Here is a 24,722-nt window from a genome sequence, read left to right as displayed (position 1 = left end):
CTGGGGTGGGGTGGGGGGGTCAGGGAAGAGGGTGACTTTGAAAATTACCACTTTGTGGTTGGATCTTACCAGGGAGGATGGCACTGTAGGGCTGTTGCAGTGGGTACTCATGTTGGTTAATACCAAGTACCAAGTGCAAGATATTATCACCTCTTGTGGGGGTGTTGACCAACTAGTTCAAGGCATTTGCACTGACAAAATCAAGGAATCTTTGGGAATTTGTGTTTTGGCATGAGGAGTTCTTCCAATCTATGGTTGGATAGTTAGTCTCCCAGGATCAGGGTAAAGGGTTGAATCTTGATAGATTCAAAGAGGTCCAGATAGGTGGAGTGGGCATATTGAGTCAATGTTGGGGGGTTGTAGGTAGCTATGCTTTAAATAGGGTTCTTGTCAATGGACAACTGCACCTGGAGTGTCTCCTGTGCATCATACTGTTAGACAAGCCTGGAGGTGTGTATTTCTTTAATATATATTGCAACTCCATCTCCTTTTGCTTTGCTGCCAATGGTTTGGAGTCTGAATGTATGATAGCATGACCTGGTATGGCTGGGGTGCTTCACACAGCTTTGAACCAGATTTCTGTGACTTCACAAATGTCAGCATCTTCCAGGGTAAAGAATGCTTGCAATGAGTGCAGTTTCATGTTTAGACTCCAAGAGTTTAGCAACATGACCATTAATTTGCGTTTTTATGAAATCCATGTTGGTAGTTTTGACCTCATGGCATTGCCTAAAAAAGGCACTATGTGAGATGCAAGAACCTTTGCCAGAAGCCTAGAGCACAAAGAAACAGATGCAGGCCATCTCTGGCAAGGCATCATGGTATATCGATCAAGTGTTCCCAGGCTGTCACGTACTGGATGTCCTTGGAATGACACCAGAAACTAAGACAGTTGTTAAAGCCAATCATTTTCTGTTTGTATTGAGGCATCATTCTGGGTGATGGTAGACTGCTGCTTAAGGCTAGGAACATACCTGCCTGGGACACATATTCAGTTAGCTTGATCATGTTTCTCCTCATATAGTCCAGGGAGGTACGTCTCAAGTCATTCATGCCAACATGGACTATGACAGAATCACATCAGTACCTGTTGTTGAGAGACTTGAGTGCATGGGTGATATGGCAGATTCTGGCACCTGACAAACAGCTTACCGTGACCTTCTCCTTATCCAGCTTGGTGAGGGGCACATATGTGTATCTCACAATGGAGTCTCCTATGACTAATATTTTGGGTTTATGTTTAGGACTTGGGGGCTGTGAAGCACAGGTATGTGGACTATATGTAGTGTGTGGTGTGGTGAGCAGTGGAGTCTGAGTGTGTTTTTGCCTTGAAGGTCTCTTTTTGTTTGGTTATGTTTTTGTTGAGGTCCTCCACACATGTAGGTATATGTTGTGTAGGTGTGGTGTTTATAATCCATATATCTAATACTACTGCATCAGTGATCATTCGGTCATCTGCTCTCATGGTAAGTTTGCTTAAACTGCCCTTTTCTAGGTGTGATATCACATGCAGGCAGTTTGTCTGGTAGCTTGCTTCATTGCCATGATACAGTTAATCAATAGTCAATCAAATAAACCTCCAGGCTTGTCAAACAGTATGGAACACAGGAGACACACCAGGTGCAGTTATCCATTGACAAGAACCCTATTTAAAGCATAGCTAGCTACAACCCCCCAACTTTGACTCAAGAACAACCTCTCATCCCATCTCCCAGTTACCCTAGGGGTTCCTCAGGGCTCTATATTGGGCCCCCTCTTCTTCTCAATATTTATCAATGACCTCAACCTAGCTATTCCTTTAACTGTGTACAATACGCAGATGATTCGACAATAATCTGCTCAGCTAAATCTCAATCCCAACTACAGACTCTAACTCAGACAATGTTTAATAAAACTGAAAATTGGTTTCTACAATGCTGCCTTCTCATGAACCCCCAAAAAAACAAACTCCTCCTCTTCACTCCAACCTGTAAATCACTCCCAATGAACTTTTCAGTCTTATCCAATAATGGTACACTCATATCTCCCGATCCAACAACTAAACTTCTAGGGGTAAGCATTGATAACAACCTGAACTTTGTAACCCATATCAACAATACCATAAAAACTGTCAACAGGAAAATATACTCCCTCTATAGGATAAAAGCCTTTCTCTCCCCACTAGCCAGAACCACTATTGCCTATTCCCACCTTATCTCCACGCTTCTCTATGCTTCTTCCATATATACTAACTTGTCAAAAAATAACCTTAACAAGCTAGCCAATGCTTATAATAACATTGCCAGATTTGCTACTGCTTCCCCCTTTAGGACCCATCACTGCCGTAACCTGAAACAATTAGGTTAGTTACAGTGGTGGCTGGTGACTTCAAATCAAAGTGGGGCTGCAGGAGACAGCTTAACGGGTGGGGTCAATGGGAAAGGGGGTGTGGCCAACTAGAACGGGGAGGAGCTATGCTCAAAACCACAAAAACTAACTTTAATTAAATATGCTGCCCTGGGTGCCAAACCATCATTATGAGAGTCCAATCAAGACAAAATGAAGTGTAGAAGAATAAAAATATTTCAATGCATTGGCTGCATGACAGCTTACTTAATATCTAGATGGAAACAAAAAGGTTGTGAGGCATGAAAAAATAAATTACTTTTTAAATATATTACTGGAATGCCAGTCAAAATCAAGTATAAAAAAAGAAGCAGCACTCAACTCAAACCACTTCTCCTTGCACTGCAGTTCTAATTATAATTTCTGCTCATCTTTATTAAAGTACCAAGTAACATGCTGAAAGTAGCAATCTCTGTGATGCCCCCACTTGTAAAAATATTTCTTATCCAAAAAAGTCCTACTGCCTGACAACTATCTACTTGTTTCATGGGGAAAACATGATCAAAGTAAAAAATGAAAAGCAAACAAGAAACAAGCTCAAGATACATTGCTTAACGGATTACTGTACAGGTTATGGACCACACATGATTGGCATTCTGTTTAGTTTATGAGTAAAGCCTGTAGAGATAACTGGAAGTCTCCAACAAGTGTAATGAGCTTCTTAAAATAATGTAATCCTGCCCTTCAATACCCAAGGCTTATACACTATCTAGTTAAGTATTCTCAGCATGGCAACAACAAGTTCTTTAACAGTATGCTTATTAAAGCTTACTTGCATCTTACGATCTCAGACAAGCTTACCTGATGGTCATTAAAGCATTGCTACTTAAACACAGAGCAACAGGCACTTTGAGTAATAAGCATAAATCAACAGTACAAAAATATGACAGAAACCAGACCATTCTGCAAAATCAAGGACAGATGAAAAGCCACTGTAGTACTTGTGTCTACCTTGGATGGGGGATACTCTGCACATTTACTCTACATAACTATTCCTTGCCTTGCTTGGACACATCCAGAGTCACTACATGGGGGAGTGGGGTGCAACAAGTATGTCACAATTTGAAATGTCTCTGGCTGACTGTGATGGCCCTGACACATTTGTCATACCTCTCAACCTCAGAGCAAGAAATCTGGATAAAGCCATACATAGAAGTGGGACAAAGGCCCAAAAATAAGGATTTTTTTTTAATATTTCTCTTATAAACTTAGAAAGATAATAGAATAGGTCTTGCATTAGTATGAATTTTCTGAAGGGTATGAAATCTGAAACTCAAATGCCTGTCATTATTTTCTAACTTCAGCCTTTAATGATTTGTCACTAATTTGCCAAAAAAACACAATTTTATGAAAAATGGACCAAAAATGTGATGCAAAAATATAAAATAGCCACACAATACAGCTGGGAACCTGTCAAAGAAGGGACACTTTAGTATTAGTACTGCTAACTTGAGCAGCTGACAAAATAAAAGAATCTACATGCATTTCTGAAATAAAAGTAATCTATAACTCTGATTATTACAGTTATTTCTTAATTGTAAACCCTCCATATTTTCTTCCAAAATTGCTATTTTGCGGAGGGATTATTAGGGGGACGAGCAACATTTTGAGCCAAAATCGGGGACAGTTGAGAGGTTTGGCTATGCCTAATTCTATAAAGCAATTTATTTGCATGTACCTCTCAACCCGTTAATGCAATACGTCTGGACAAGGCCAAATATATTGGGGGAACATATAAACAGTACTAAAAATTGCTCTTGCATAAACTGAGACAGTTGCAGGTCTTACTTTAGCATACATTTTTCTGAAGGTTATGAAGTCTGAAACTCAGTGTGTCATTATTTAGTGACTTAATTCCTAAATGATTTGCCAGAAAATCGCACATTTTATGAGGAACAAACCAAAAATAAGAAGCAAAAATCTATTCATTCTTTAAAAATCTGGACAGTTGGGAGGTATAGTTCAGCTGGGGCTGTCTTTGAGTTTGGCTGGGGCTGTCTTTGAGTTTGCTGCCCTTCCCCCTCACAAAATCATGGTCGAATGGAGCCTCCCCCCCTGCAGCCATTCCAATGATCCATTACTTGGCTATTTCACTCCATTTACCATAAACACTAATGTGCATAGTGCTTTACTTCAATGATGATTTGGACTTCATTTGAAAGTTTTATTTTGCATTTTACAGCACAAACACTAAGACATCTGCTAAACAAAGCAATGCAGTCTCACAATGAAAACAGACTTAGCATTAAAACTTGTCTGCCCTTGAAACTCACATTCGTTGAAACAGCATTGAAACCCACATTCAAAGAAAATACATTTTGCCAGTGGCAGATTAATTTGGGGTTGTTTTCAAATCATAGACCCCTTGCACATGAAACATACATGTGCTCGTTGATACACCTTCCTGATTGTACTAAATTATATTCCTTGTACAATACAGTCCAGTTGTTAGAGGGCATTTTAAATGTATTGTTTTGAACATTTTTCCAGTAAACAATGAAACAAAACGCATGCACCAATAATGCCAAAACTGCCCAATTCAGAACATTTTTCCAGTAAACAATGAAACAAAATGCATGCACCCATCATGAAAAAACTGCCCAGTTCAGAACATTTCCATCATAAAATTCTAAAAACAAAGAATAAACTGGCTTGACACAGCTTTGGTGGAAAAATGTATTTATAAAACAGCAAATACGATACAGAAACGATACAGTACCAACACAGTTGTAAGCGCTTTCGGGTTCACCAACCCTTCATCAGACAATAAAACAAACATCATTTCTCATTTAAAAAAGATGTAGTAACCAATCAATGATTAGTATTTTACCCGCCTATTTTGTAGTGCAGGTTTTAAAGGTATCCTGTCATTTAACCCTGGATATCTATGTGAACTAAGTGTAATAATCCACTTAGACTCAAGAGTTTTAGTAAGTTGTTTGATGTCACCACCCCTAACACCTAATTTAACATTTACAATAGCTTTAAACATAAAAACATGAGATGGATTCTTATCCACATGTTTAAACAGTGCGTTTTGTTCTACTCTGTTTCTAATACATGTAAGATGCTGCAGTATTCTTACTTTCAACATGTTATTTGTCATACCCACATAGTAACATGTACATTGTTGGCATTCTGCTATATATACCACATGCGATGTCCTGCAGGTTGCCCTGGCTTTAAAGCTAAACAATCTCCCATCTATGGGATGTTTAAAAGTGGGGTTCTTATTGATATTTGTACAGGCTTTACAATTACCACAAGGTGATGTGCCTGTTTTGCTTAGCCCAACACCATTCCCAAGGAGACTCTTTTCTTTACACAATAGATCTTTCAAGTTGGTGTTTCGTCTATAACCAAACCTCGGAGTGTATCCTACTATTTCATTGAGCTTGTCATCTGTACTAAGTATATTCCAGTTCCTTCGTACTATAGTTTGAATATCATTGATATTGCTACTATATGTAAAATACATCCTAAGACCACCATAGTCATTTGATCTTGGACTGGAGTTCCTTGTATATGAATTGTTGGATAGCCAGGGTTTATATTCTCTAGTTCTCTTTTGTGCATTCTGCTCTACTTTTTTCTGCACCAAACTGTGATCATACCCCCTATTCCTAAAACATGTCTTTAGTTGCTCTACTTCTGCCACATATCTTTCTTCTTCCAAACATAATCTAGAGGCTCTACATAGCTGGCCCTGTACAATATTAGGAAACACATGCCGGGGATGCATGCTGTCAAAAGGTAGTAAATGGTTAGTCCAGCATGCTTTTCTGTAAAGAGAAGATGAATAACCATTCGGACCCTGGGTAATCCTAGTATCTAGGAAGTCTATGCTATTTCTGGAATGTACTACAGTAAATTTGAAAAATGTTGTTGTTGTGTGTAAATAATCAACAAATTCTGCTAGCTCACTTTCATCCCCTCTCCAAAAGAAAAAGACGTCATCCACAAATCTAGCATAGCCTCCCACAAAATCTTTCCAATGGTCATTATTAATAATGGTGTCAGCCTCCCAATAATGTAAAACAAGGTTAGCATATGTATTGGCACAAGGGGTGCCCATGGCAACCCTGTGCCTGTCTATATATCTGCTGTTCTCCTACAAAAACATTGTTCTCAAGTACTAGAGATAGTAATGTACATATCAAAGAAATTCTGTGTTCAGCTTCTCCCATTCTACTTAACACATGTCTAATAGCTCTTAAACCATAACCATTGCCTATAACAGTAAATAGGCTTTGCACATCCATGGTGACCATGATAATATTCTCTTCTAAGGTTTCCAGTTGAAAATCCTTTACCATCTCCAGAAATTGTTTGGTATCTTTCAGAATACTATTTATTTTATCTACATAAGGTCTTAAAGTATGCTCCAACCAAATGGATATATTTTCAGTGACCCACCCCCTGCCCGAAACTATGGGTCTTAAGGGTGGGTCCTCCAAAGATTTATGTATCTTCGGTAGAGCTTTGAATTCTGGAGTCCTTGGTTTAGCAATTAATAAAAAACTTAACAGATCATCATCTATTAACATGTCAAAATGTAGCTTTTTTAAGACTGAATGTACACCTTCTATTACCCTGTAAACTGCTATGGGGTTAATAGGTATATAAGTCATGTTATCAGATAAAAGTAGCTTAATCTTGTTACTATAAAATGCTGTGTCGAGGACAACCACTGCCCCTCCTTTATCAGCTGTTTTAATTACTATATTATTATTTTTACACAGCCCCCTCAATGCAGCTTGTTGTTGATTAGTGAGATTGTAATATTTATTTTGTTCTTTACTTCCAAAATACTGTATTAAATCCCTCTCACAACTTTTTAGAAACATGTTCAACGCTGGTGAAAAAGGTGGTGTATATATACTAGGTTGTCTTAAAACATTATCTTGATTTCCCAAATCTCTGTCTGAAGCATCATTGAAAATGGTTTTTAAGGCTAAATTTCTGCAAAACAATGCTATATCAGTTACTACTTCATTAAAAACACTTTTCTTAGCAGGAACATAGGTTAAACCTTTGTTTAAAACGCTGATCTCTTCATCATTTAACCTATAAGATGATAAATTAAACACCATACCATCAGTAACATTAACAGTCATTCTGTACAGCACCCACATGATTGTCGCTCTTACTATGGCATTCTCCAGCCACATTATGGAAGTAAAGAACAAAATAAATATTACAATCTCACTAATCAACAACAAGCTGCATTGAGGGGGCTGTGTAAAAATAATAATATAGTAATTAAAACAGCTGATAAAGGAGGGGCAGTGGTTGTCCTCGACACAGCATTTTATAGTAACAAGATTAAGCTACTTTTATCTGATAACATGACTTATATACCTATTAACCCCATAGCAGTTTACAGGGTAATAGAAGGTGTACATTCAGTCTTAAAAAAGCTACATTTTGACATGTTAATAGATGATGATCTGTTAAGTTTTTTATTAATTGCTAAACCAAGGACTCCAGAATTCAAAGCTCTACCGAAGATACATAAATCTTTGGAGGACCCACCCTTAAGACCCATAGTTTCGGCAGGGGGTGGGTCACTGAAAATATATCCATTTGGTTGGAGCATACTTTAAGACCTTATGTAGATAAAATAAATAGTATTCTGAAAGATACCAAACAATTTCTGGAGATGGTAAAGGATTTTCAACTGGAAACCTTAGAAGAGAATATTATCATGGTCACCATGGATGTGCAAAGCCTATTTACTGTTATAGGCAATGGTTATGGTTTAAGAGCTATTAGACATGTGTTAAGTAGAATGGGAGAAGCTGAACACAGAATTTCTTTGATATGTACATTACTATCTCTAGTACTTGAGAACAATGTTTTTGTAGGAGAACAGCAGATATATAGACAGGCACAGGGGGTTGCCATGGGCACCCCTTGTGCCAATACATATGCTAACCTTGTTTTACATTATTGGGAGGCTGACACCATTATTAATAATGACCATTGGAAAGATTTTGTGGGAGGCTATGCTAGATTTGTGGATGACGTCTTTTTCTTTTGGAGAGGGGATGAAAGTGAGCTAGCAGAATTTGTTGATTATTTACACACAACAACAACATTTTTCAAATTTACTGTAGTACATTCCAGAAATAGCATAGACTTCCTAGATACTAGGATTACCCAGGGTCCGAATGGTTATTCATCTTCTCTTTACAGAAAAGCATGCTGGACTAACCATTTACTACCTTTTGACAGCATGCATCCCCGGCATGTGTTTCCTAATATTGTACAGGGCCAGCTATGTAGAGCCTCTAGATTATGTTTGGAAGAAGAAAGATATGTGGCAGAAGTGGAGCAACTAAAGACATGCTTTAGGAATAGGGAGTATGATCATAGTTTGGTGCAGAAAAAAGTAGAGCAGAATGCACAAATGAGAACTAGAGAATATAAACCCTGGCTATCCAACAATTCATATACAAGGAACTCCAGTCCAAGATCAAATGACTATGGTGGTCTTAGGATGTATTTTACATACAGTAGCAATATCAATGATATTCAAACTATAGTACGAAGGAACTGGAATATACTCAGTACAGATGACAAGCTCAATGAAATAGTAGGATACACTCCGAGGTTTGGTTATAGACGAAACACCAACTTGAAAGATCTATTGTGTAAAGAAAAGAGTCTCCTTGGGAATGGTGTTGGGCTAAGCAAAACAGGCACATCACCTTGTGGTAATTGTAAAGCCTGTACAAATATCAATAAGAACCCCACTTTTAAACATCCCATAGATGGGAGATTGTTTAGCTTTAAAGCCAGGGCAACCTGCAGGACATCGCATGTGGTATATATAGCAGAATGCCAACAATGTACATGTTACTATGTGGGTATGACAAATAACATGTTGAAAGTAAGAATACTGCAGCATCTTACATGTATTAGAAACAGAGTAGAACAAAACGCACTGTTTAAACATGTGGATAAGAATCCATCTCATGTTTTTATGTTTAAAGCTATTGTAAATGTTAAATTAGGTGTTAGGGGTGGTGACATCAAACAACTTACTGAAACTCTTGAGTCTAAGTGGATTATTACACTTAGTTCACATAGATATCCAGGGTTAAATGACAGGATACCTTTAAAACCTGCACTACAAAATAGGCGGGTAAAATACTAATCATTGATTGGTTACTACATCTTTTTTAAATGAGAAATGGTGTTTGTTTTATTGTCTGATGAAGGGTTGGTGAACCCGAAAGCGCTTACAACTGTGTTGGTACTGTATCGTTTCTGTATCGTATTTGCTGTTTTATAAATACATTTTTCCACCAAAGCTGTGTCAAGCCAGTTTATTCTTTGTTTTTGGATACTATTTGTGGACTGGCTGACTTTGGCTGAAGCACTGAGCATTGGTTGAATTTTTCATCATAAAATTCTACTCAAACTTCTACAGTCCACCATTATCAGTAAATATGCACAATTCTACAGTCCACCATTATCAGTAAATATGCACAAATCTACAGTCCACCATTATCAGTAAATATGCACAATCTCTGAAGAAGTAAAAGTCATCTAAATAATTCCACATTAAAGAAATCTGTAACTAATAAAGAGGTTGCTGCTAGCAAACACCTTTATATTTCATAGTTTCATTGAAAATAAAGTGTCTGTTGCCCATGAGGAATAAATTGCCTATATTACATTAAAAAAATGATATGCTAGTAATATTGCAATAGGAAATGGATGGTAAACTGATAACAGGCTCATAGTTAGTATCTTCACCAAGGAGGACATTCTCAGTACAGCAGCATCCACCCCTTATGGGAGTAGAACCCACAGCCTTCTGCATCAAGCACAAGTACACAACCTGTTGTGCTATTAACAATCAAGCAGACTCAGCATAAGCAGCACTAAACTTCTGTTCCCCTGCAGCTCTCAGCTCCTTGTAAAATCTACTCAATACTCAACTGCATCTCAACTTCGCAGCACAAGAAATCTGGAAAAAGCCAAAATTTGTTGGGGGAGGGTCAAAAGCCCAAAAACCAGGGACACATTAAACATTGCTTGTATAATCATGGAAAGTTGCTAGAATAAAATGCTGTGTTACCACCATACATTTTACTGCCAAGGCCCCTGTGCAAAACAGTCAGAGCAACATACCACTACACCAAATCAGCTGCTTTGTGAAAGAGAGGAAGACTGAAACTTAAATGGCTATCATTTAGTGAATTCAGTTCTCACCATAGCTGTCAATCTCTTAGCACAAAACACCTGGACAAACCTAATAATGAGGGAATACAGCCCTCAAACATATTCAGTGAATTCATTTCTTGCCATAGCTGTCAACCTTACAACAAAAAAACTGGACAAAGCCAATAATGGGGGAATACAGTCCCAAAAATAGGGACAAAATTTAAATATTCATTTTATAAACTTAGAAAATTGCTAGAATAAAAGGTTGTGTTGCTATGTATTTTCTGAAGAATATAAAGTATGAAATTCAAATGCCTGTCAATTTTACTTCTGATGGAACAAAAACAATTTTCAGCAGAGGCCCAGAGAGAAATACTGCAGACACATGTCTTTGTAAAATGGCAGGACACAAGAGCAAATCCACACAAACACAGGGAGAGATGCAGACTCCACACAAAAGGCACCCCAGCCAAGAAACAAACCATAAAACCTATAGCTGTGAGGCAACAATGCTACTACTGCACCATCAAATATTTAAGAAAGTAAGCATTCAGAAACCTGAAGTTTGAAATTCAAATGCCTGTCACTTTTATTTAACATTTGTTAGCCAGGACAGTCTGACTTGTAACAAAAAAAACAATTTTCAGCAGAGGCTTAGGAAGAAATAATACAGACATGTCTTTGTAACATGGGAGGACACAAACACAGGGAGAAAATGCAGACCCACACAGAAGGCACCTCAGCCAAGAATCAAACCTCAGAGCCTGCAGTTATGAGGCAACAATGCTACCACTGCACCATCAAATATCTAGGAATTTAAACATTTAGAAACCACAGATATTATGAGGAACAGAACAAATCAAATATGAGGCAGGAATCTGCAAATTATTAACAAATGGTGGTGGGTAGGGAATTCAGACCCTTAACCCCTGCATAAAAGGTACAGGGTTCAAGTCTGAGGTATTCCCTACCACATCACCATGAGTTTGCTCTAGCTATGAGTATATAGCAACTGGGGCACTTCACACATGCACGCACACCTCCCCTATGAGCTAAATAACTGCTCCCTTGCTGGGCATATTGGGGCCAAGATGCCTTTCCCTCTATCTAGACTGCCGAGAAAGCAGTCTGAAAGTGTTCCTGTCTATTTTAGAGAATTTACAGTGTTTGTTTTTGTGTTTCTCTGTTTTATTTGTATTTGTTTTTTAGGTGGGAGGGCTGCACTCCTATAGCATGAGCCACCCCTGGCTGGTTAGAACCTCTGAATCAGATTCACTTTAAACAACTCACCATTGTGCACAAAACCTTTTTCCAACATACCAATACCCGAATACTTGCTAATCTCATTACCCAATATAAGAACCTTTCAACTTTATGTTCATCTAATAAACTACTAGTATCAACATGTAAATCTAATAACATGGCAGGAGATGCTCTGTTCTCAAATGCAGTTGAAAAGTATTGGAACCAACTCCCCCAATAACTTACATCACTGTCTTCATTTACACTTTTTAAACACAATCTGAAACTCTATCTTAAAACCCATTGGTTATGTCCCTGTACAAATCCAGACTAATCTCATACTATATCCAAATACCCTCTCTTAAGACTTAATTTCCTGCTCTGTGTCTTTTTAGATCAAGGCCTATCTTTGGCAAAAACATATCTTATCCTAATAGATATAATTTAAAATACCTAGTTAAATTCTTCTGCATATAATTCTAAGGCATCCTACCTAAGGCAGGCAACAAGTATGTATTTGTTTAACAATTACTTTCTAGTTACTTATGGAGTCTTGTACATACAGTCTAAAATATCTTATCTAATGCTTGTAACATGTTTTTTGTATAAACTGTGAAGATTCCTGAACTGTTTACAATTTCTAGTATTTAACTGTATAACAACTAGTACCTGTATGTTAGTAGTCTAGTAATCTCCTGGAGCTTATCTCCCCGGGACTCTACTGAAAATGGACATAAATCCAGTTAGACTATCCTGGTCAACAAATGTAAAATAAATAAATAAAATAAAATACCGATGATGGACTCCTTAGAGCTGAAATGAATATTTCCTATAACTCCAAAAATGGCAGGGAAGAGTTTGGTTGAGAATGATGATCTGGAAGAACAGAATGAGTAAAAAGATCCATCTAGGACTTTGTAACATCTGTGATAATGAGAGTTCATCCTGTAGTAACAGTCAGACAAAAGCTGCATCATTTATGCATTTGCCAGGTAGCACACAATTGCACATGCTCACCAATTGCATGACACATCTCAGAAACAAAAATAAAACTGAAGTAAAAAACAGTCGCAAAAACTGTAAATCCACAGAAATAAATCAGGAATCCACACAAAATAGAATTTAATGCTTTTGTCTGATTTCTGATGACTGACGAAGTTTCTAATAAAGAGATGAAAACAAAAATAAAACCCACTTATTATAATTAATTTCCATGTTATAACAATGAAAATGGTTTGCCTAGCTGAAATTTTATGCTTTTTATTTACTCCTACCTGGCCTGAGTGTTTGATCACACAGGCATTGCTTTTAATATCAAAACTAGTCATTTGGAAGTAAATCCCAACAAATCTTTTGTACTAAGCATCTTATCTATTGGAATGATCATAATGTCATTGTTCACATTCTAGTGTTCCCTTGCCTTGATTTCTATAATGCACTTTCTTTAATGGTCACAGACTTTGATCCTGTGAAGTTGGTCCAAAACATGACTTCCAAAGTATACAGTAGTGGATCATACTTTGAGCTGTTTATCCCAGTCTTATATGGGTTACAATGACTGCTCATTGCAACAACATCAATCTTCAATGTTTTAAGTGCCTTTTGTCAAGGACATGCCTACCACAAGGACCTTCTGTTAATACTTTTACTGACCTGCTGTTAACTTAATCTTTTGTACACCAGCTTTGTTCTTGCAAGGAGTATCTGCTAACATTTCCGGGATGCCTCCTATTTTGCATACTTGTCTGTCATCCTTTGGGACTCTCTACAATCATGGGATTGGCTGAATGATTCTGAGGTATGTTTATGAGGTTCTTGATAATCATCAATTCAGAATTGTATTTCTCAGTCCTAGAAAGAGAAAATGTATTACTCCAAGAAGTCTTTTAGGGAAGTGAAGAAGTAACTGTATGTTTTATTCATCTACTTTATGCTGATTTATCTAAATGTTATTATTTTATTTTATTTATTTATTTTTTTGTATTTCAGTTTATTTTTTCTTATTGGTTTAATTCTATACTATATTTAACTATAATAATACTTTAGTTCAAGAACTTCAATACAATTTAATCTAGGGAACATTTTTGGGATTCCGAATTGTTTCTTATCTTCATTTTTTTTTTCACTTAACAGGCAACTATCCTTTACCAGTACGGCTCACAAATGGAAGTAGTAGCTGCAATGGACGAGTTGACATTTACTTCAACTCACAGTGGGGTACAATCTGTGATGACTCATGGGATTTCAAGGATGCTGAAGTTGTCTGCAGACATGTTGGCTGTGGAAGGGCACAGTCTTTCAAATCAGGTGCATATTTTGGAAAGGGCACAGGTCCTATTACTATGGCTGACATTAGATGTAGAGGAGATGAACAATATCTTTCAGACTGTATTGCCAGTCCTCCATTTCCGCATCACAACTGTGGGCATGAGAAAGATGCTGGTGTCATTTGTAAAGGTATGAATTATCAGTTATTTTCTCTTAAAGCTACATCTAAATAATCACTAACTGAAAAAGTGACAAGTGGTTACTAATGCTGAACGCATATGTTGCAAGCACTAATGTCTGTGATTCTACATTTTACATGTTGCATAAAAGGTGTCTTTAACTTCCTGAAGTGCTATAGCCAACCTAGGTGGTTGAACAACATGACTGACACAGCCTGGGGATGAAAACAACGTTATACAAAGCTTATATATATATATATATATATATATATATATATATATATATATATATATGTGTGTGTCTGTGTATGATTATGTGTCATGCTCAAACACATAGATAAGTACTATGTGTGTTTGTGTGTGTGTGCGTGCGTGTGTGTGTGTGTGTGTGTGTGTGTGTGTGTGTGTGCATAAATATATATATATATATATATATATAGAGAGAGAGAGAGAGAGAAAGAGAGCGAAGAAGAGGAAGACAGAGAAAGAGAAACTGAGAGAGATGTACATGAAACAGATGTGTTTACTGATGTGGCTAGAGGTTGTAGTAATAATCTAAATATAATGTGTTTTGAAACTTCCATTGGAGTTATAACTTTATGGGAAGAGATGATGATTTACAGTCCTATTTATTATAGAGCACATACATTTCATTTTAGTTAGGCTGGTAATACGTTTTTCTTTAAGAAACCTATGGGGTCTGTAAATCATTTTATTGGGAAAAAGTAGAAAATACATGCTGTAACTAATGTTAAGAGTACTAGTTTAAAATGTATGATGTGTAATGCAAGGAGCTTAAATATATATATATATATATATATGTATATATATTATTTTTTTATTACAGGCAAGAAGTAACTGTGATATTGTTGATATGTTCCTAATAACAGAAACTTTGTTTTCTGATAGGAATCCTCCACTTTGTTTGTTAGGTTACAGAGCATATCATAATTTCAGATAGCACAAGATAGGTTGTGGAGTATTTATGTGAATAAGAATTTAGTTTCAAATTAAATAAGAAACAGTATTATGTTGATCTCAGTTAATATCCAGCTTAATAAAGTTTTGCTTAGGGTGTTTTACTTGCACTGAGAACTAGGAGTTTGATAAAGTCATTATTGCTATGTTTTGGAGTGGTTATAAGTTTGTAGTTGGTAATTTTAATGCTCCAAGTGTTCAATGGGAGAATCTTAATAGTGATTCAGGGGTAATTAATGATGTAGTAGGGGTAATAATATATTGAATCTTGTCTGGACAAGTTGGACAAGAATGCATTAGAATGTATGGTTGACATGAATTGCTTGGATCAGATCATAATAGTATTGAATGGAAATATTCACTAACTTCCTTTCATTCCCAAAAGTGGTTAAAATAGAAAGGCAGTTTATAGAACAGGCTTTCATAAAGTAAATGAAGAAATAAATAAATGCAATTGGGAGAGAGATTTATGTTTTGCTGGTATTGATTCTGGTTGGGAATATGTTATGTATTTTTGGACCAGCTTATTGAAATATATATTCCATTAGTTCCCATAAGGTCAATAACATATAAATCTCAATGGAGGAATAGGGAGCTAGAAAAAGCAAATAAAAGAAGCAGATATTTCTAGTGGACATTAAGACATCATCCTAATGGCTGTAACAAGGAAATATCTAAAAATCTCAGTTTTAGTGTTAGGAGGCATTTCAGCAGGTTAGACAGGAGTATGAGCAGAAGCTTGTAATAAGTCATTTGATAAGAAATCTTTTTTTTGGCATATGAATCTATACAAGGGTAATAACGTTCATTATAATACAATGTGGAATGACAATGTAATAAATGATTTAGAGTCTGTGGCTAATATATTTTAGATACTGTAGTTATATCACAGGCTGATAATTCAGTTGAAGATCTTTTTCTTTTTAATGATGATGATTTTTACCCTAATTTATTTTTAAATAGTAGTGAAACATTCTTTAACATCAGTTCAAGTTCTGTGGCTGGACTCAATGAGATTAAAGGATATTTCTTGAAAGAAATAATAAGTTTAATTACTGCAAGTCTATTATATTTATTTCAAAGGCTGTTAGTAACAGGGTTTGTCCCAAATTTGTGAAAAGAGGAAGTAATATTTCAGTTTCCAAAATGTCGGATTTGTCAAAAATGAATAATTTTAGACCAATTAATTTGACATGTTTACTGGGAAATGGCTTGAAAAGGCAGTTTCTAAATTTATCTAAGAGTATGGGTTTGAATAAGGATATCATTCAACTTAGATTACTGAGGCAGACTATATTAGACAAATCTGCTGTCTTTCTGTCAACTATTGATGGGAGGCATTGAATGAGAGGTTAGCAGTAGATGTCTACTGGGATATGGTGAAGGCTTTTGTTACCACTGCTCATCAAATAAATTCCATGATGCTAAAATGTCAAATGAATCAGTATGTTATAAGTTGGGTAATGAACTGTTTGTTTCAAGTTACTTGCACAGGGAAAATTAAATACACACTTTCAGCACTGGAAACAATTTACTGTGGTGTTCCTCAAGGATCGTTATAGCATCATTTCTGATTTGTAACGGGTTGTGGATATGTAAATATGCTGAGATGGTTCAGTTATTACTAGTTTGGAAGACCAGACCAGACTACAGAGATATGTGGATGAGTTATTTATATGGCTGTCTATTAAAAATAAGGGGGTAAAATTGAAAAACGCATGCACTAAACATTTTGGGAAGAATAATCTATATTATCTTTATGCAATGAATAATAGTATCATTGAAAAAATGAATGGTATTAAGGATTTAGGAATGCATTTTGGTATGGAATTACATTTTGAGTGTCATTTAATGACCACAATTAGAAGGTGCTAGGTGAAAATAAGAAAATTATTTAGGTCTATTGTAAGTAGGGATAGACATATATTATTACCTGTTGTTAAGGTAAACATAAGATATGGGATTGAATATAATGGGTCTACATCCATTTATAATATGGTACAGACTGAAAGACTTGAAAGGATAACATTTTTTTTACTACACAAATAAGAGGATTGAGGGATATAAATTATAGAAGACATTTGAAAGCATTATCTTTATTTTACATAAAATATAAATTATTTAGAGGAACGTAATTGCAATACACACCTATTCAATCAGAAAGTTATGAAGACAGTGTTGGTATTTCAAAATTGAAGCACAAATTAGACACTAGATATAATTATCTAGTTGAAATAAGAAATTGCAAAACTAAGGTCAAACAAATTATTTTAATTTCAGAGCCAGTTGTTGGTAGAATTCTTTAATACTTAAAATATAAAGTTAGAAACCATTAAGTGGGTAAAAGATTGCTTATAGCCTTGATGAAGGTAAATTCATAGAAGGCCTTTTAAGGCTCTGAACTTGAATTCATAACACTGAACATATATAAAATACAGAAATATATATGGACACACACATACATACTGTGTATATATATATATATATATATATATATATATATATATATATATATATATTGTTTGTCTTGATTTATTTAGTTTAAAGTGAAGCTTTTCTCCCCGGGCCTCTACTGAAAATGGACATGTATCCAGTTAGACTAGCCCGGTCAACAAATGTAAAATAAAATAAAAATAAATAATATATATATATCTATATATATATCTATATATATATATATATATATATATATATGTAGACAGATAGACAAAGATATATATATATATATATATATATATATATATATATATATATATATATATATATATCATGAGACACAGTGTTGCAGCAGTTAGCATTGTCATCTCACATTAGGAGGTTTTGTGGTTCGATTCTTGGCTGAGGTGCTATATGTATGGAGTCTGCATGTCCTCTCTGTATTTGTGTGGGTTTCCTCCCACATTCCAAAGACATGCCTCTGGATCATTTCTCCCCAGGTCTCTGCTGAAAATGAGCTCTGTCCCTGTTGGACTTTCCCAGTAAATAAAATTTAAATAAATGAATATATACACATGGGTCTACGTTACTTGATCAAAATTTCACAATCTTGAACAAGAAATGTAGAATCCCACTTAAGCGAAAGTACACTACATCGAAAGTGCATCGCAAAAGCCGATTCAAAACAAACTACTTTAAACACTATTTTGCTGGGGAGCAAGCCCCCCTGCATCCCCCATTTGGGGGCTGTGCCCCCCACACCCTCCTACTTAAATATACCAACTCCGAGATCGCACTACAGTGAGGAAAAAGATATATTTCCTTATCCCCACTGTAATGTGTTTCCGTGAATTATCTTTTGCGAATGTGCACTATCGATGTAGTGCACTTTCCCTTAAGTGGGTTCGATTTTTTATTTGTCAAAAAAGTGTGTTTTTGACCAACAGAAGTAGACCCATACACATGTAGATAGATAGATAGATAGATAGATAGATAGATAGATAGATAGATAGATAGATAGATAGATAGATAGACTTTTGACATGTGAAACCAGGACTGTAATATTTTGTCTCACCAGTAACATAGATGGATAAAGCCCTGACTATGACCCAGTGATCCAGGTTTGATTAGTAGCTCAGGAGCTTGATAGCATAGGCAAGGTAAGAGGGGCATGCCTATCCTGGAGGGGGAGGATTGCAATGGTGATGGAGGATCACTCTGCTATCCCTGACATAGACTGGCACAAGAGAGGATGGGATGGGAGAGAGGCAGGCTGTCCTGGAAGCATGCTTGCCCAGTTACTAAGGTAGATGCACTTCATAGTCCATGCCTTATTGCTCACCTCTCCTAATCAGTCATCACATTGCAAGGGAAAGGGCAAGCACCATAACCTAATAATACAAACCATTGTGAGCAGCAGTGGCTGCTCTCTGTTCCATTCTGCTCCCGTACACAAGTACCATGGTCTGGCAGGATATAAAATTACCATATGACCCCGAATTAAATCTTAGGTAAAACAGAGGGGATAATAAATAGACTGGACCACCTAGGTCAGTCGCTTCACTTTAATTTTAAACAAAAAAAAAAATAACTAAGCGCTTTCACCAGGTACAAAATCTGGCTTCTTCAGAGTCATTTGGTTAATCAACAAACAAATTTTAAATAGCAAACAACAGTGTCAAGAACCAATCACGTCTGTTGAATTTGTGACATCATACAAATATCTTTCCCATTTAAAGAAACACCCACAAAAGTGTAATAATAAAGTTAATACAGCATCTAAATCATATTCACCAAGTATATATATAAAACAACTCTAGAATGAAATAGGGGTTAGCTTTGAAGGGGAAATATATCAGCAAAAAAACTGGTGTGGCGATGGGAGCTAGGTGTGTCCCTGTATTTTCAAACCTAGTTCTACTTACTTGGGAGAATTCCTTTATTTTTTCGTTCAAATATATGGAAAATATCCTGTTATATAATAGATTTTTGGATGATATACTCATCCTGTGGAGAGGTGGTGACACCAAAATTGGTGAGTTTATTGAATACCTGAATGGTACGACAAACTTCATGTTCACGTACACTTGGCACAAAAATGAGATTAATTTCTTGGATATTACCCCGAAAAAATCACCACAAGGGTTGTGTAGTAATATTTATAGAAAGGATACCTATTCAAATTCACTATTACATTTTGATAGTTGCCACCCTTACCATCAAAGAAAAGGTATAATAAAGGGGCAGATGGTGAGACCATCTTGACTAGTTAGTGAAAATATGTTTTTAAGGAAGAAATGTTTTAATTGATTGGCATGTTTCTTGAGAAGGGGTACCCTCTTAAGTTATTATTAAATGTTAAAAAAGAGATCATGAGAAAAAGGGACAAGGTCTACACCCCAATTTTAAGAAATTAAGTATTGGTGATGCAAGATGTGGTAGATACCGAGAAGTCTGTGGATGTATTTGTATTGAAATACAGTTCAATAGCTCCCCAACTTGTTTCCAGTTTGAAAAATGGATGGAAATGTTGTTTAAACAATACTACAAAAGACATTTTAGGTACAGAACCACAAATAATCTATGGTAGGGGTAGGAATTTAAAAAAACATCCTTGAGAGTAATCCCATTGAGAGGAAACATAATATTTCATTAATGACCAAGTATGGTATGTGTAGGTATTGTCGATTTATTAATGATGGCCCTTATTTATGTGTAAAAGATTATACATTTTCTATTTCATGCCCTGGTAAATGTAATTGTAATAGTACCAAACTTGTCTATGTGGCAACCTGCACAGCCTGTGATGGTTTATATGTTGGCAAAACCATTCGTAGGCTGCGTGACAGAATTTCAGAACATCTGAGATGTATTAAAAATAAGAATGAGCACAATGCACTTTATGTACACAGTAAAAACTGTGGGAATTTTAAAAAGTTTTTATTTTTTGTGATGGATAGCGTGTGTAGTAATGAAAGGTGGGGGGATGTTAATGCCAAAGTATAAGCGAAGGAATTACAATGGCAGCTCATGTTAAATGCTTTGAATTTACCTGGGTTAAATGACAGCACTACCCTAATGCCCATCTTAAAACATAGGGCTAACAAGATTTAAAGGGTAGGGTGTGTTTTGTTTTATATTTATAATACAATGGTTTTAATATTTCAGTATTTTATAATTATCTCGTCCTGCCTTTTAACCCCTATGTCATTCTAGAGTTTTATATATATACTTGGTGAATATGATTTAGATGCTGTATTAACTTTATTATTACACTTTTATAGGTGTTTCTTTAAATGGGAAAGATATTAGTATGATGTCACAAATTCAAGACACTTGATTGGTTCTTGACACTGTTGTTTGCTATTTAAAATTTGTTTGTTGATTAACCAAATGACTCTGAAGGAGCCAGATTTTGTACCTGGCAAAAGCGCTTATTTATTTATTTATTTTTTTAAATTAAAGTGAAGCGACTGACCTAGGTGGTCTGGTCTATTTATTATTTTTCTTTTTGAGTTGTGGTTGGTCCTTGTGGACTAGTTTTGTGTTTTATTGGTAAAACAGAGGGGATGACTTACTGGCAACATGTCAGATATTCTAAATCACTTAACATCCATGTGAAAAAAGACTTTCTTGGGGATTCACTAACCTGTGTGTACACATCACACTAAGCCTACATACACCATTCATGTTAGTGTAATGAGAAGTGGTGCTAATTAAATATTCAAGCTGCTTAACAAGACTACATGTTCAGTAGCACCTGTTTACTACCAGAACACCTGCTAAAGGCCATGAACAGGTGCATGGAAGTTCAAGCACATAATATAAACAACAGGTTAGTTAGATCTGCACACATCCTCAGTAACTGAGCACACCCAGTCAGCACAACATAATGCAAGGGCAACATGAATGACAACATTAAAAGGGAACGTTTAATGAGGAAAGTGTAGCTAGATATAATTAGATTAGTGTACGAGCAACATTAATTAAATATATTTTTATCTCTTTAAGTAATCCTGTCCCCTTAGGGACACATGCACATGAATAAAAAGGAAATCAGACAAAGGATGTGAGCGGAGCACAGCTGCAGTGCAACAAAGGGGTAAATGTGATACACATACAATTTATTTAATGTGCTGAGATAAATAACAGTAAGCAAGGAAAGTAGATACATTAAGGGATATTGCATATCCTGCAGTTATTGCACATCAGATGTGTGCACATCAGATATGTATCCAGAAAGTTATCTGTTTTAAACAAGAGTATGCCGTAGTCACCACCTGTCATGTAAAACAGTAAATGAAATCTACAGCTGTTGCCCTGTGCATATCAGAAAGGGACTTTTTTTCATAATGTTTGTCACTTGTCGCAATAGAAAGGCTATTGTAAGAGTAAAACGTTATTAGTCAAGCAAGTGCTGTATATTAATGTAAAATATACATTATTTTATGCAGTTATAAAACCTACCATAATGCGTGGTTTCTACAATACATTTCCTAAGGCATGCACAGTAAATTATGGTACTTCCAGGATTGTATTTAGAAGGACTAGCTACACACGTGTGGCAGGTATATAGAAGCACTCTACTGTTGTAATGTATACTGGGGGGGGGTACTTGACTGTACGTTTAAATTACATCTACATGACTGCTGCCGGAACATACATACATGTTAAAGTATTGTAAGTCCCTCATTGCCTTATGTGTATGAAAGAAACAATACCAGTGCTGCTATGGCAGTGTGCACTTCTGTAACAATGTGAAAACATTGAGAGGAATCATGGACACCTGTGCAATCATTCGAATAATACTATTATATGGTAACAAAGAATTTGTGGAAGCAGCCTGCAAGTTGTAAAAGTTAGAAAGTTTGTCACTGTTCATGCATGCAGTGTATCTATATAGAAAAACTGAGAATGACAAGACACATGCACAACTGTGTCATCAGCTAGGATATAAATCAAATAATTATCTTGATCTATGTAACTAACAGCTGGTAAAAGTGCCACACTGTACCTGTTGACAGAATAGATGTATCAAGGTACACATGTGAATGTAGTATATCATGATTAAATGATATTTAGTCCTGAAGGGAGCATTGTTAAAAAAGTATTAGTAAGACCTCTATAACAATATAAAGTAAATTACATCACACCCAGGTGAAAAAATTAATTATTTATAATACACCTGTTGGCAAATTACACCTCCGTATATGAACTGTATACGGGCCTGTGACAAATGTTCTCATCCGCCACACGTAGATGATTAACTACATTGTGTGGACACTGGCAAAGCCAACCTTCCAGATGCCAGTTCTATTTCTTTTTGAAAAACAATAACAGATGACAAGAACTATCTCAACACATTGATGAATTAATCTGCTTTTTGATGAATGGTGCTCATCTAGTACATCGTTATCATGTTTTGTGGGCTTTTAGCACTGGTTGGCTTTCTTTGTTTATTACATCATTATACTGGGCATGCTCATAGGGAAGTACAGTAAAAACTAATATAAGAGCAACTACCCAACACAAAAACACAAGAATGTATCATAGCACAGGCCCATTCACACTTTGTGATGATTTTGCAGCATGGCGCTCATTAAGAAAGCATGAATAAGGCATCTTCTCCTGTAAAGCCCTAGTGTGCTCAGAATGTTGAAATGTTTATGTAAATGGTTGTATGATGTCATGCCATACTGATCATTATTTTTGTGGAAATAAATAAGATCTGTGAGCATTAACTGACATACTTAGCATTTATATCATACCAGACTTGAACACATACCAAGATCAGATCTCAGGAGAGGTGTATCAACCATTGACACCACAGAAAGAGGCATATGTGATGTGCCATGAAGAAAAGATTTAAAGGGATCAACTTTAGTATCCTATTGTGATAGAAATGGCACCCCTAACATAGAGTATAAGACTTAAAAAGTGACCCTCTTACTCTGCGATATCTATATCCTTTGGTTAAGCCACTCCTGTCTGTCACAGCTATTTGAAAAACAGACTTTACCAGACTCAAACCCCTGCACATCATGATACACATCTACAGAGCTGTGTAGTAACAGTGTCTGCCACAGGAGATAGTAATGGAGGTTGTCACAAAGAACACACTTTAAGGTGTGAAGTAAGGGAAGCTTTTGATGTTAATGCATCTAGCACATATTATTCAGAAGAATCAAATGGATGCAGTAATGTTACTGTTCACAGAAATATGAGCAGTCCAGAATCAGTTTTGATTGGCTAAGCCACTCTTGTCCACCTGCATTGTTTTGCATGCATACACTTCTGGATTTGAACAAATGCCTACCTGTCTGGTTACACAATCTAAAGCAGATAGTATCAACTGCAAGCACCACAGAAGAAGTTTTAATATGTTAGATATACCTCATTTGAAAGGATGAGCTTATTGTTCTGTAGCAGAACAAATATTTGTGATGAGTATAATAAACTGATGGTGGACTTTCTTCCAATGTAAATGTTTCTCTTGAGTGGAAGTGTACTCGGATCTGTTGCTAAAGCCATACTAACATGTCAGTAGAAGCACACACACTAGATGAACACTGTTGGATTTGAGCCACCTACCTAGTTACACAATCTAGAGAACACTGTATTAATAACAAGTGCAACAAGAGAGGACTCATTAGAATACTGACTTTTGAAAAGTCAACTTTGTCACTGTGTTGCAGAGAAGATACTTGTGATAAAAGTTTGAGAATTTGATGGAGGGTCCTCTACCAGTGAAAATGTTTCTCTTGACTGGAAATGTGCACATTGGATTTGATATTGATGCCATACTTAACTGTCATTAGAACAACATGCATGCACAAATAACACTGTTAAATTTAAACCACCTGACTATCTAATTAAACAATCTAGAGACCACAGTATCAATAGCAAACACCACTGGAAAAGTCTGATTACAACCTTGAGAGAGTGCACTTTTGGAAGGATTACCTTATCATTGTGTTACACAAAATATGTTTTGCTGAAAATGAAGGAAATTTATGATGGACAGTCGTCCAGTGTAAACATGTTTCCTAAGTGGAA

At 36.1% G+C, this 24,722-nt stretch overlaps 1 protein-coding gene across 3 annotated transcripts in view; it reads left to right on the top strand.

Moving 5' to 3' along the window:
* Nucleotides 1-24,722, top strand: part of LOC122812232 (adhesion G protein-coupled receptor E2-like) — a 1,489,088-nt gene that overhangs the window by 367,194 nt on the left and 1,097,172 nt on the right. For all 3 annotated transcript variants that reach the window (XM_044084588.1, XM_044084589.1, XM_044084587.1), the window contains exon 4: nt 13,939-14,262. In XM_044084588.1, the coding sequence (XP_043940523.1) occupies nt 13,939-14,262 (324 nt within the window). The remainder of the gene's footprint in view (nt 1-13,938; nt 14,263-24,722) is intronic.

Source organism: Protopterus annectens, chromosome 9.part0 (assembly GCF_019279795.1).
Source record: "Protopterus annectens isolate FY-2018-M chromosome 9.part0, PAN1.0, whole genome shotgun sequence".
Taxonomy (NCBI): Eukaryota; Metazoa; Chordata; order Ceratodontiformes; family Protopteridae; genus Protopterus; species Protopterus annectens.
This window is presented reverse-complemented; position numbering and strand designations above follow the sequence as displayed.